Genomic DNA, 12,978 nt, shown 5'->3' on the forward strand with positions numbered 1-12,978 from the left:
TCATGCGAAGATCCAATGACAAACTTTTCTGCTGCGCATGCACACAATCATTTCTTTGTCAGCCAGGAAAGAGAGAAGACAAGGCTAATCCAGTGCTAGGTTTAAGCACTAAATAAATAAACTGAAACTAAAGATGCGCCGAACACCCAAAAGGCTACCAAAACTTCATTCGATATTGTTCATGCATATTTACAAGAGAAAAATATGCCAATGGACATTGAAAAACTGGAAAAGAGACACGTCAGAGATGTAAAACTTCTGCACTAGCGAGTGACTGTGACGGTTTGCAAACAAATATGACTACGAGGTTTGCTTTGTTAAAAGCGGTAGATTTTGAGAGAATTTTGGCTGCCAGGTCACTCTGTTGTGTATAGTTGTTGATGTTGATTTTAAAAGTAACTAAGTAACATTATATACACATGCCAAAACTATTCATGTCACCCTTATCTATTCATGCGTGAAACTATGTCACCCTTATCTATCTTTCCCTCTCACCCTGTCGAAGTGGTTGAATGAAGCTCTGAACTCGTTGAGCTGCTCTTGGCTGATGCCTTTGGCGTCACGAGTCAGGATCTGGTTCTCCACTTCATTGATGGTGCGGGCGATGGTGGTGAGCAGCTGCTCCCAGCCCACACGAATATGCTGTAGTCGCAGACAGAGAGCGTGAGAGACAGAAAGAGTAAATTAGAGAGAGACGTAGACGGTGAGGCCAGAAATTAAATGTATAGTTATTATGTACAGTATGACATAATAGACTCTAATATTCATCCAAGACTCCCACTGAATGATATGTTAGATGTCACTTTTCAGCATCTGTGTGTGTTTGTGTGTGTATAGACCTCCATGGTGTAGTTGGTGTGCTTGTTGTCGAAGATGAGTGCCTCCTGGATGAGCTGGTGATCTCCCTCCAGTTTGTCGATATTGGATTTATAGTTGATGATGTTCTGCTCATAATTCTTCAGGTTGTTCATCTGTTCCTCCAGAGAACCGGAAATGTCCACAGACACATGGCCAATCTCCTAAACAAACACAAACACACATAGGAAATGATATTGAATCCCATTTCCTTCAGCCCATTTTTTTTTCTGTACCAACACACCTAACTAAAGAAATTCAGTAATTCTCAGGGCCAACATGCATGCCCCAAGTTTGCCTGGAAAAGGCACAGAAACATGGTGGCCACAGAATCTCCATGAATGGGTCTAAGGTCCCTTCACTGGCTTCCAGTAAGCTACAGAATTGACTTTAAAGCATTGCTGCTGGTGTACAAATCTCTAAATGGTACAGGGCCCAATTACCTCTCTGATATGTTGCAGCGGCCTAACCCAATCAGATCTACCAGATCGCAGCAGCAAAATTTACTGGTAAAACCTGTTGTTAAAACAAAGTGTGGTGAAGCAGCTTTTAGCTACTATGCAGTACAGCTATGGAACCAACTCCCAGAGGACAACAAAAATGCTCCTGCTGTTGGCAGCTTCAAATCTAGACTAAAGACCAAGCTGTTTTCAGATGCTTTCTGCTAACTGATAAATATCATCATCTTTACATGTTTTAAACTTTACTTAACTTTTACAGTCTTTGCATGTTTTAAACTTTAATTAACTTTTATTCTATTTTATTCTGCTGTTTTTTACTGAACTTTTACCTCATTTTATTACTTTATTTCTACTACTGTTTAATTCTTATATTATTTTTATTTTTCTCTCTTCTTCCCCCTTTATTTTATGTAATTTTATTTTCTATTGTTTACTGTTTTGCCTTTACCTCTGTAAAGCACATTGAACTGCCACAGTGTATGAAATGTGCTATATAAATAAACTTGCCTTGCCTTGCTAGGTACTACTACAGAATACCTCTGTTTTGTCTGTCTGTAGGTAAAGAAATGTATTCGCATTTCCTGAGTAAAAACAATGCTAACCACAGCTAGCGCTTGCCCAATGCATAGTATGAATAACTCAGAGATACATGAAAGCAAAAAGACCTCTAACTCAAATGCTACATGACTTAATAATATCATGAAAATGAGAATCAAGTAGCCTATATTAGCAATCTAGCTAGCTTGCTGAAAAAGTAGTTAGGGATTAGCACTGAATTAACTAGCTGGCCAAAATTCACTAAAAAACAAATTTAAACAATTGACTAAACAACTGACTGGGCGGCACAGCAGCATAATGGTTAGCACTGTTGCCTCACAGCAAGAAGGTTCTGGGTTCAGGCTCAGCAACCGATGGGGGCCTTTCTGTATAGAGTTTGCATGTCCTCCCCATGATGGCATGGGTTTCCTCCGGGTGCTCCGGTTTCCCCCACAGTCCAAAGACATGCGGTTAGGTTAACATGGGGCAGCCATGGCCTGAGGTTGGGCTGAAGTGCCCTTGAGCAAGGCACCTAACCCACAACTGCTCCCTGGGTGCTGTAGCATAGCTGCCCACTGCTCTGGGTATGTGTGTGGGCTCATTGCTCATTGGTGTGTGCATGAGTGTGTTCGCTGCTTCAGATGGGTTAAATGCAGAGGTTAAATTTCACTGTGTGCTTAAGTCTGTGCTTGAGTGTATGTGTGACAAATAAAGGCTTCCTGGCTTCTAAACTGTAAACAAAGTGTCCTGCCACATGGAGTCTGTTAATTGTCTACCATGCAGTGGCTCTTCAGTCAGTGTGTCTGTATTTCTTCCAAAAGATGTTACAAAAAGAAAGATGTCTTCTAAAAGACTTTTTAAATGGGGACTTAAAATGTCACCACAGAATGACATCCTCAAGTATGTACCTCCATCTTGGTTTGGATCCAGGGTCCGATGATATTGGCCTGGGCAGCAAACTGCCGCCTCAGCCTCTCATTGGCCTGCTGTCTGGCAACTTCCTCCTGAAGCATCTGGTCTCTGAGGGGCACCAGCTGCTTCACCTACAGGAACGACACACACACACAGCAGGGCTAAATGTCACATTGCTGGACCATGAATCAACACTTTTCTTTAAAAACGGTCTTTCCCTTTATCAAGCCAAACTGATGAGAGACATGTTACAGTATAGAGTCAAGGCTCAATCTGTGCCATATGCCTCTCCCATACGGTGCTATCCATTCAGATGAGCGATCAGTCATCAGAGCAGATGATCTGTGACTCTTTTTTCCCCTCAGCCCATTATACCAGTATGTATGCAAGTCTTGAGCCTTGTCAAAGTCTACTTTTTTTACTAAACAAATAAAAAAAAAAAAACAGTGATCACAGAAAATGCATCAGAATAAAAAATTCCTTAAAGATGTTCTTCGATAGAGAATCATTCTCACATCATGTTCCTTTTTGTATTTTTCTCCCAATTTGGTCATTTTGCCCACTAGCTAGTGAGGGTGAAGACTAGCACCTGCTTCCCCTGAGACACATAAAGCCAACATGTTTTCAAACTGCTGCTCATGTTATGTCACAGACTAGCTGAACACACTCTGAGGAAAATGCTAGCCCTCTTCTGCAGACATGAACACACAGGTGATTACACACACACACACACACACAGTAATACCATCACATCCAGATATCACAGCTAATTTTTCTCTTTTGGACCCTCAGCCACTGATGGTTGTTGTATCATCATCAGCATCCAAACACATCATATGTCCCAAAAATGGTGCAAAACACTTCTGTTGCACCACTTGGAAGCCTGCCATAACATACGCTGTGTCTGAAATTACCCACTACTCACTATATAGTCGATTATATAGTGAGTTCGCCATTTTGTAGTGCTGTCTGAATGTATAGTGAGAATTATTACACCTTATAATAGTGGACTCATAGTATCCCACAATGCATTTTGAAAAGTAGTGTAGAACTGATGGCCACTAATCAAGCAATATATACCATCATGCATTGTGGTCGCACTGAAAGAAAAACTGTAAAAACTGTTTCATAAGGAGCATTAAGTATTTTAGATTGAGGATAGCAATAGCTTGTTTTTCCTTATGACAATGGGCACGAGACAAATTTAGAAGTTGTGGCGCAAAAATGGCAATAATATTGTAGTGTGTTGGGGTGAATGGACGGAGGAAGAAACACATTATAAATGGACATCCATCCATTATCTGTAGCCACTTATCCTGTACAGGGTCGTGGGCAAGCTGGAGCCTATCCCAGCTGACTATGGTACACCCTGGACAAGTTGCCAGGTCATTGCAGGGCTAACACATAGAGACAAACAACCATTCACACTACAGTCAATTTAGAGCCACCAATTAGCCTAACCTGCATGTCTTTGGACTGTGGGGGGGAAACCAGAGCACCCGGACAAAACCCACACAGACAAGGGGAGAACATGCAAACTCCACACAGAGAGGCCCTCGTCATCCAAATGTGGCCCCATAAACAGACATTCAAGTACAATTAACAAGAAGACATGGTCATCAATATCCCCCGCCACGAGCATTTTATGAAGACCTCTTAACACTTATGACCTTACAAGCCTATTGTTTTAATATTGACTTATGATATCGTAAATGCTATGACACCTTCATAAAATGTTACCTAGCTTTTTTTCATAGTACAAGCACGCAAAGTTTCATTGATGTAGCTTATGTGGTTTCTGAGAAAACTTGTCCAGATTTAAACGGATTGACGGACGGACTCCATTCCTATATCCCCCTGCGCACTTTGTGGTGGGGGATAAAAATAGTAAGAGGATAGAAAATAAGCTAAAATAGAATAAGACAGATAAAATACAAGAATAAAAATTACAGTGCAGTGCGAGGAATTAATCAAAAGCCTCAAATTTGATTAAATAAAAGGCAGCGGCAAAAAAGAAAGTATTCAGCCTTGTTTTAAAAGAACTGAAAGATGCAGGAGACACAAAGTACTTTGTATTTATTAATGTGGGAAATACGCTCAGTATAATATGTATTTATCACAAAAATACACGCATGTATTTATTATTTTGAAAACCCACAAGCTGACTGATCTGGCACGTTTTAATTACGCGACAGTAATGACGTAAATAATGGCATGGCAGAGTAGTGTCCGAAAGCATTTTTTCATTTTACCAAAGAGCTCACTATACAATTCTCTATATAGAATTCCCTAGATAGTGAGTAGGGAGTAGTGAATGAGTGAGTGATCTCAGACACCCCTATATTCTCTCATAATTATCTCCACTAAAAAGGTCTAATGTCCAATGTTATGAATATAATAGCAGTTAACATTGCCATCATCTTCACAGGAGCCTATGAATTCTGGTACAAGATGTTACAATTGGAATGTTGAGTGTTTAACTCACTGTCTCCCACTTGTTGGTGATGTCCTGAGGGCTGAGGTTGGTGTATGGATTGATTCCAGATAGTTTGATGCCATAGGTCTGAGCGATCTTCATGATCTCATTCATGATGCCCATGATGGCCATACGCTCTTTGTCTGCCTCTGGAAGAGTGGCCTTAAACTGGTCATGAGCTGTGATCAGACTCTGATGGTGGAAGGTGGAAGATGACAAACAGAGGGAACACATAGTGAGCATAATACACATAGCATAATAAAGCTCTCGGTGCAGTTTGTTTTCACTCTCAAAGAAACAAGAGTTCTTTGAACAGTTAAAGATTCTTAATGTTCTAAAATAGATCTATGTACTTGAAACCTTTTCTGCAAGGAAGACTAACTAAGAAAAACTCTTAAACTCTTCTAGATTCACCCTTGTTTTTCAAAGTGCATAACTTCTCATCTCATCTCATTATCTCTAGCCGCTTTATCCTGTTCTACAGGGTTGCAGGCAAGCTGGAGCCTATCCCAGCTGACTACGGGCAAAAGGCAGGGTACACCCTGGACAAGTCGCCAGGTCATCACAGGGCTAACACATAGACAACCATTCACACACACCTACGGTCAATTTAGAGTCACCAGTTAACCTAACCTGCATGCCTTTGGACTGTGGGGGAAACCGGAGCACCCGGAGGAAACCCACGCGGACAACATGCAAACTCCACACAGAAAGGCGCTCGCCGGCCACGGGGCTCAAACCCGGACCTTCTTGCTGTGAGGCGACAGCGCTAACCACTACACCACCATGCTGCCCTATGCTGAAAATCACAACCCTCTTTTCTTGTAAACACATAGAACTTAGATTATGAAGTAGTTATAAGGCATGGCTACCTGGATCTCCTCAATGCTGTGTACGATGAACATGTCCTGCAGATCCTCCATGGCTCCATCCATCCAGTTGTTAAATGGCGCTGCCCTCTTGGCAAACTCTAGGTATAGCTGGTCAATAGTTTCCCACAGTTTCTCCACGCGCTACAGGGGGAGGGATAAAACAACTTGCTCGCCATTACATTTTAAATGGTTGAGCTGAAAGTTGATTATTTTCCCATAAGATCATATCCTGAACTCTTTTATTCCTCTTATGCTACAGCAATTTGTCAACTACTATAATGAGTATTTAATTAATTAAAGAACAATACATTGTGCTATTATGCATTCATATTTACATTTAATGTTGTGGAACATCTCAGAGACAAGTTAATTCCTGTTACCATTTATATTACAGCAGTTATAAATAGTTGTTCTCACACTAGCCTCTATTTTTTCTTTCTTTTTCTGAAGTTAATAAGACTGGAAACACAGCTTGTCATGTTACAAGCAGCCAGAAAGTACAAACTCCTCTGTTTTGAAAATGGAGGCATTGGAAACTCCTACTATAAACGATAAATAAATAAATATCTTCTTCTAGAAAATTAATCAACACATTCTACTCAATCAGAAACAGTGCTGTGGTATAAAATGTATTATAATTTGAGAGGTGTACATGATATATTTTAAACTTGTTAAGTATTATCTTATTATGAGAATTTTCTTCAGCTTGAGGGCTCTTCTGCTTGTTATCAATCAATCAATCAATCAATCAATCAATCAATCAATCAATCAATCAATCAATCAATCAATCAATCAATCAATCAATCAAAGCTTTATTTATCTTCGATATGTACAATGAGTCAAAGACTCGTAACAAACACATTCGAATTAATAAAAGATCTAAATTAAAAATATTTTAAAAACAAACATTAAAGTACTATAATAGGTGAATATCAAATATATATATCGTTGTATCAAGGTGTTATAAAGACATAATATTAAAATTAAAAATCCAAAAATTAAAATGTCATTAAATTACGAATATAACTAAATGCAATTTAATTCTATTGATCACAAATATTACATTTGCAGAATGTGCCACTAGTATGATTCGTTTTATTTATGGTGCTTTTAAACTTGATTAAAGAATCAAGATGTTGTACTGTATTTCATACCAGATAGAATGTTAATTGTGATTTCTATATTGAGCAACAATTATCAACACCTTAATGATCTTTTGGCTGTTGCAAAAGTACAAAAGACTTTCAATATGTAAATTGTGCATGAACATTTACTCAAACTTCCACTGGAAAAAAAAAAAAAGAGTTGATTCCCGATTACTTAGTGTATCAGATCATGTGACACCGTTCCACAGTTATTGACATCCAGATGATTATTTATGAAAAAAAATCAGTATGTGGTATTACGTTAACAAAACATAGTTTTCATTTAAAATTTGATTTACATAGACTTATATTTAGTATAAAATATCTTTTATATAAATATATCGGTGTTGGTGCTGACGTAAATGAGGAAGTAATTCTAATGTTTGTAAACAAATGAACTGATAATGTTTAACCTGTCAGAAAATCTTTCTGTTCCACTTTCTAAGTATTTTCGTAGATCACATTTTGTTAATCATTCATTGTTGTTTGTATTAATTCCTAGTTTTGTAGTTTACCAATAAATGTCAACAGGGAATTGACATTGTAGCCACATGAAAATCCAGGTCAAAGGTCGCATATGCCATTCCTTGAACCAAAATATAAAATGTCTACTGATGTTGTAATATGTGGTCGATATTTACAACAAACTGAAAAAAAATCTATATGGAGTAGAAAAATCTGAATATTTCAAGCATGTAATTTTTATATGCTAGGAATTTAATTCTGGTCTATGAGGTGGGTCTTCCGGTTGATTAATTAACCAATAATAACTGTTGTAACTGAAACTCACCATTGTACAATTGTTTTTTATTGGTAAATCTGAAAAGGTGTCAATAATTATGAACTGTTGATAATTGTAGCCACTGCTCTAGTATATGGGTATATCCATTCTTTTGGTATTACTCAGCCAAATGTGTAAAAAGAAAAAAAAAGTGAAAGTGACAAATAAGTCGCAAGTGGCTTGGGTATGATATCCCATTGAACAAGCTTGTTTCCAATGTGTGGAAACAGTCCAGTAAAATACATGATATTTGTCGCTGATACAATGAATTTGAATCTGGAGTGAATTTGAAAACAATTATCTATTGTGGTAAATGGTGGTTTATATATATATATATATATATATATATATATATATATATATATATGTATGTGTGTGTGTGTGTGTACACATACCTCCAGAGCATCTCTCCTCTTCTGGGTCAGAGTGCCCAGGTTGTCCCACTGGTCACAGATGGCCTGGCAGCGAGTGTTCACAGTAGCAGCATCATGGTAATCCAGCTCACTGAACACACCCACAGAACGCACTCACGAATGAGCTAAGAATCAAAACTTTTACCCTTCTGTTTGTACAATGCATAATTGATCTGGTCCAACAAGCCTTTTGATATGCTCCACATATACTGTCTGTCCATGTTTAATGAGATTTGAATTGATTTGAACTGAATGAAAGCATGTTACAAACATAGAAGATTGTATTTGTAATCTACTGTTCTAAACTGTCAGCTTGTTGGGATAAAATATAAAAGGCAAACACTGAGTCATGCTCTTCATCCCACCCCCGCAATATCTTTCTTTCTTTCTTTCTTTCTTTCTTTCTTTCTTTCCCTCTCTCACTTGAGCTCCTGGGCGATGGCGGCGATCTGCTCCACTCTGTCCTGGTGGGCGGCGAGGTCACTCTCAAATGCCTCATGCTTCCTCATAAGAGCCCTGATCTCCATCAGAGATGCAGATTCATAGTCCTTCTGAGACAGCAGATCTTCCTTTCCTATAAGAGACATGAAATGAGAGATGTGGACATTTTGTGATGTTCGTGAATTTAAACATAATAAAAATCAGACTAGACATGTGTGTACCTGCAGTCCAGGACTCATGGAGATTGCACTTCTGCTTGAATTTCTCAGCCAGGTGGTCCAGTCTCTCCAAACGGCGGATCTCAGTCAGCAGCCACTCCTCATAGCCCTTCTCAACCTGCTCCAAGCCTTTCCATGCATTGGCAATATCCTGTAAACACACATACACACGCATTCCTGAACACGACATTCAGTGCACAGCAGTGGTGTCATATCAGTTGATAGAAATGATAATTTTTTTTTTTTTTTTGGGTCTGCTCTGAAATTTCCCCACTGTAATCTTAAACATACCGAAACCATCTTTCCTTCAGAGGGCATGAAGGCAGGTCTGTTGCTGAGCCTCAGTTTGGTCTGCAGGGTGTTGAAGTTGATTTCCAGCTGGCATTTTTCCTGCACGCGTGGTGGCTTGTGCACACGGCGGTAATCTCTGAAATCCTCCAGCTTCTGCTGCATGGCACGCATGGTCTGCTCTGCAACACGGTTCTCCAGCCATGGGATTGTCCGACGGATCCACTCCAACAACTACAGCACAGAGAGAGGGAGGGAGAAATTGGTAATCAAGGGGAAAAAAAAGACAAACAAAAGCGACTAATGAGATGAAAAAATTGACCAAACAGAACCACGGACAGGTGGCACCAATAAGAAAGTGGAAAAGTTCAAATAAAACATAATAAAAACTTTCTCCAGCCCCATATGGAGCTTTAATTTGGAGTGTTATGTCTTCAATAAACCATTTCCGTGATACATTGAAAGCCTCTCCACTGAATAGTGTTCATTAAATGAGATGCTTGTATAAATTATAATCATTAACTCACCTCACTGGCCAGTTTCTCATACTCCTCCATCAGCCTCTCATTCTCCTGGTTCACTGCCAGAACTTTACAAATCCTGTTAGCAGCAGTTTCAGCCTACAGACAGGGAAAAAAAAGACAGATATTAGCGAGAAAGAGTGAGTAATGTAGTAAGGTGTTGTACTAAGTGGCTGAGATTAGGATCTTCTCAGTCTTGAGAGAACAAACTGATCATTTGGTACCTGTTCAGCCCCAGCGAAGGCGTGATAGAAGCAGGACACATAGGTCATGATGGCCTTCTCATCAGGCTTAGGAGTGTTCACAATATCTGAGACAGACAAAAACATAGCCTGAAAATACAGCACACTGTGAAGAGTGTCAACTCATTTGAGTTGTAATGATTTTGAAGAATCTAAAGTGACAGCAGGAGTTAAAACACCTGTTGTCCATGATGCGTCCAATCGCACCAACCTTAAAGATAGACTGCCTTTCAGATTTTTCAGGTTTAGGTCATAAAAAGAATTTTCCCCAACACCCAGTTATTTTTGTATACAAATTTCAAACAGGAGAGAAAAAAGGAGGACATAAGTGTGCGAATGAAACATGAAAGACCGACTACAGTAATGGAAGGCAAGAAGAAAATATGTTGCGAAGAAAAGGAAACGCAGGACCAAGCTAATAAATATCAGTGGTCAGTGAGCACCTCGGTGTGATCAGCTGTTCGTTTAGTGACAGAATGTTGTAACTGTCAGTGTACGGTCAAAGGCAAACTTGTGCATGCGCACATGGATTCCTTCCATCTGCTTGACTGCGCATTATTTCCCTAGCATTATTTGCTAGGGAAATAATCCCCTCAAATTAAATAACTTCCCAGCCACAGAATAGCCTGATATTTTGTGAGATATTATATAAATAAACATACAGTGGTGTTTGAAAGTTTGTGAACCCTTTAGAATTTTCTATATTTCTGCATAAATATGACCTAAAACATCATCAGATTTTCACACAAGTCCTAAAAGTAGATAAAGAGAACCCAGTTAAACAAATGAGACAAAAATATTATACTTGGTCATTTATTTATTGAGGAAAATGATTCAAAATTACATATCTGTGAGTGGCAAAAGTATGTGAACCTGGGGCGTCTTAGCTCAGGTGGCTAAGGCGACATACCATAAATCCGGGGACCTGGGTTCGATTCCGACCCGAGGTCATTTCCCGATCCCTCCCCGTCTCTCTCTCCCAATCATTTCCTGTCCTGTCTCTACACTGTCCTATCCAATAAAGGTGAAAAAGCCCAAAAAAATATATTTAAAAAAAAAAAGTATGTGAACCTTTGCTTTCAGTATCTGGTGTGACCCCCTTGTGCAGCAATAACTGCACCTAAACATTTCCGGTAACTGTTGATCAGTCCTGCACACCGGCTTGGCAGAATTTTAGCCCATTCCTCCATATAGAACAGCTTCAACTCTGGGATGTTGGTGGGTTTCCTCACATGAACTGCTCGCTTCAGGTCCTTCCACATTTTCGATTGGATTAAGGTCAGGACTTTGACTTGGCCATTCCAAAACATTAACTTTATTCTTCTTTAACCATTCTTTGGTAGAACGACTTGTGTGCTTAGGGTCGTTGTCTTGCTGCATGACCCACCTTCTCTTGAGATTCAGTTCATGGACAGATGTCCTGACATTTTCCTTTAGAATTTGCTGGTATAATTCAGAATTCATTGTTTCACCAATGATGGCAAGACATTCTGGCCCAGATGCAGCAAAACAGGCCCAAACAATGATACTACCACCACCATGTTTCACAGATGGGATAATGTTCTTATGCTGGAATGCAGCGTTTTCCTTTCTCCAAATATAACGCTTCTCATTTAAACCAAAAAGTTCTATTTTGGTCTCATCCGTCCACAAAACATTTTTCCAATAGCCTTCTGGCTTGTCCATGTGATCTTTAGAAAACTGCAAATGAGCAGCAATGTTCTTTTTGGAGAGCAGTGGCTTTCTTCTTGCAACCCTGCCATGCACACCATTGTTTTTCAGTGTTCTCCTGATGATAGACTCATGAACCTTAACATTAGCCAATGTGAGAGAGGCCTTCAGTTGCTTAGAAGTTACCCTGGGGTCTTTTGTGATCTCGCTGACTATTACACGCCTTGCTCTTGAAGTGATCTTTGTTGGTCGACCACTCCTGGGGAGGGTAACAATGGCCTTGAATTTCCTCCATTTGTACATAATCTGTCTGACTGTGGATTGGTGGAGTCCAAATTCTTTAGAGATGGTTTTGTAACCTTTTCCAGCCTGATGAGTATCAACAATGCTTTTTCTGAGGTCCTCAGAAATCTCCTTTGTTCATGCCATGATACACTTCCACAAACATGTGTTGTGAAGATCAGACTTTGATAGATCCCTGTTCTTTAAATAAAACAGGGTGCCCACTCACACCTGATTGTCATCCCATTGATTGAAAACACCTGACTCTAATTTCACCTTCAAATTAACTGCTAATCCCAGAGGTTCACATACTTTTGCCACTCACAGATATGTAATATTGGATCATTTTCCTCAATAAATAAATGACCAAGTATAATATTTTTGTCTCATTTGTTTAACTGGGTTCTCTTTATCTACTTTTAGGACTTGTGTGAAAATCTGATGATGTTTTAGGTCATATTTATGCAGAAATATAGAAAATTCTAAAGGATTCACAAACTTTCAAGCGCCATTAATATTCTGATCGAAAGGCCATATAGCTTTAAGTATGCACAAAAACATAGAAAATGTCAAATGACACTGATTCAACAGTTTGAGTGCACTCATATTTAAATTTTATGATTTTATATTCAGTCTTTTTGCAAACACTTGTATACATTGTGACTTACAGGCAGAAGACAATGCAATATACAACTGAGCAGTTAAAAATCTTATATACTGAGATATATCTTGTGCTGATGAAAGAGCAGATATGTATGAATCAGCAAAGTTTTCATTATGGTGTAGTACAAAGTTCATACTTACTGAGTGTCAACTGATTTTAAATTTTTTTAAAAGTTCATAATCGAATTTCCATTAGAAAC

General features: G+C 39.0%; 1 protein-coding gene across 1 annotated transcript in view; it reads right to left on the bottom strand.

Annotated features, from left to right (window-relative positions):
* The window catches only part of actn3b (actinin alpha 3b), a 65,803-nt gene that overhangs the window by 9,110 nt on the left and 43,715 nt on the right, over nt 1-12,978 (bottom strand). The window contains exons 8-18 of the mRNA XM_060940983.1: nt 10,145-10,230; nt 9,927-10,019; nt 9,403-9,633; nt 9,115-9,262; nt 8,876-9,026; nt 8,435-8,543; nt 6,114-6,254; nt 5,251-5,433; nt 2,762-2,896; nt 840-1,019; nt 496-642 (exon numbers count right to left, since the gene is read on the bottom strand). Of these exons, the coding sequence (XP_060796966.1) occupies nt 496-642; nt 840-1,019; nt 2,762-2,896; nt 5,251-5,433; nt 6,114-6,254; nt 8,435-8,543; nt 8,876-9,026; nt 9,115-9,262; nt 9,403-9,633; nt 9,927-10,019; nt 10,145-10,230 (1,604 nt within the window). The remainder of the gene's footprint in view (nt 1-495; nt 643-839; nt 1,020-2,761; nt 2,897-5,250; nt 5,434-6,113; nt 6,255-8,434; nt 8,544-8,875; nt 9,027-9,114; nt 9,263-9,402; nt 9,634-9,926; nt 10,020-10,144; nt 10,231-12,978) is intronic.

The sequence above is a fragment of the Neoarius graeffei genome, chromosome 1 (assembly GCF_027579695.1).
Source record: "Neoarius graeffei isolate fNeoGra1 chromosome 1, fNeoGra1.pri, whole genome shotgun sequence".
NCBI classification, from domain to species: domain Eukaryota; kingdom Metazoa; phylum Chordata; class Actinopteri; order Siluriformes; family Ariidae; genus Neoarius; species Neoarius graeffei.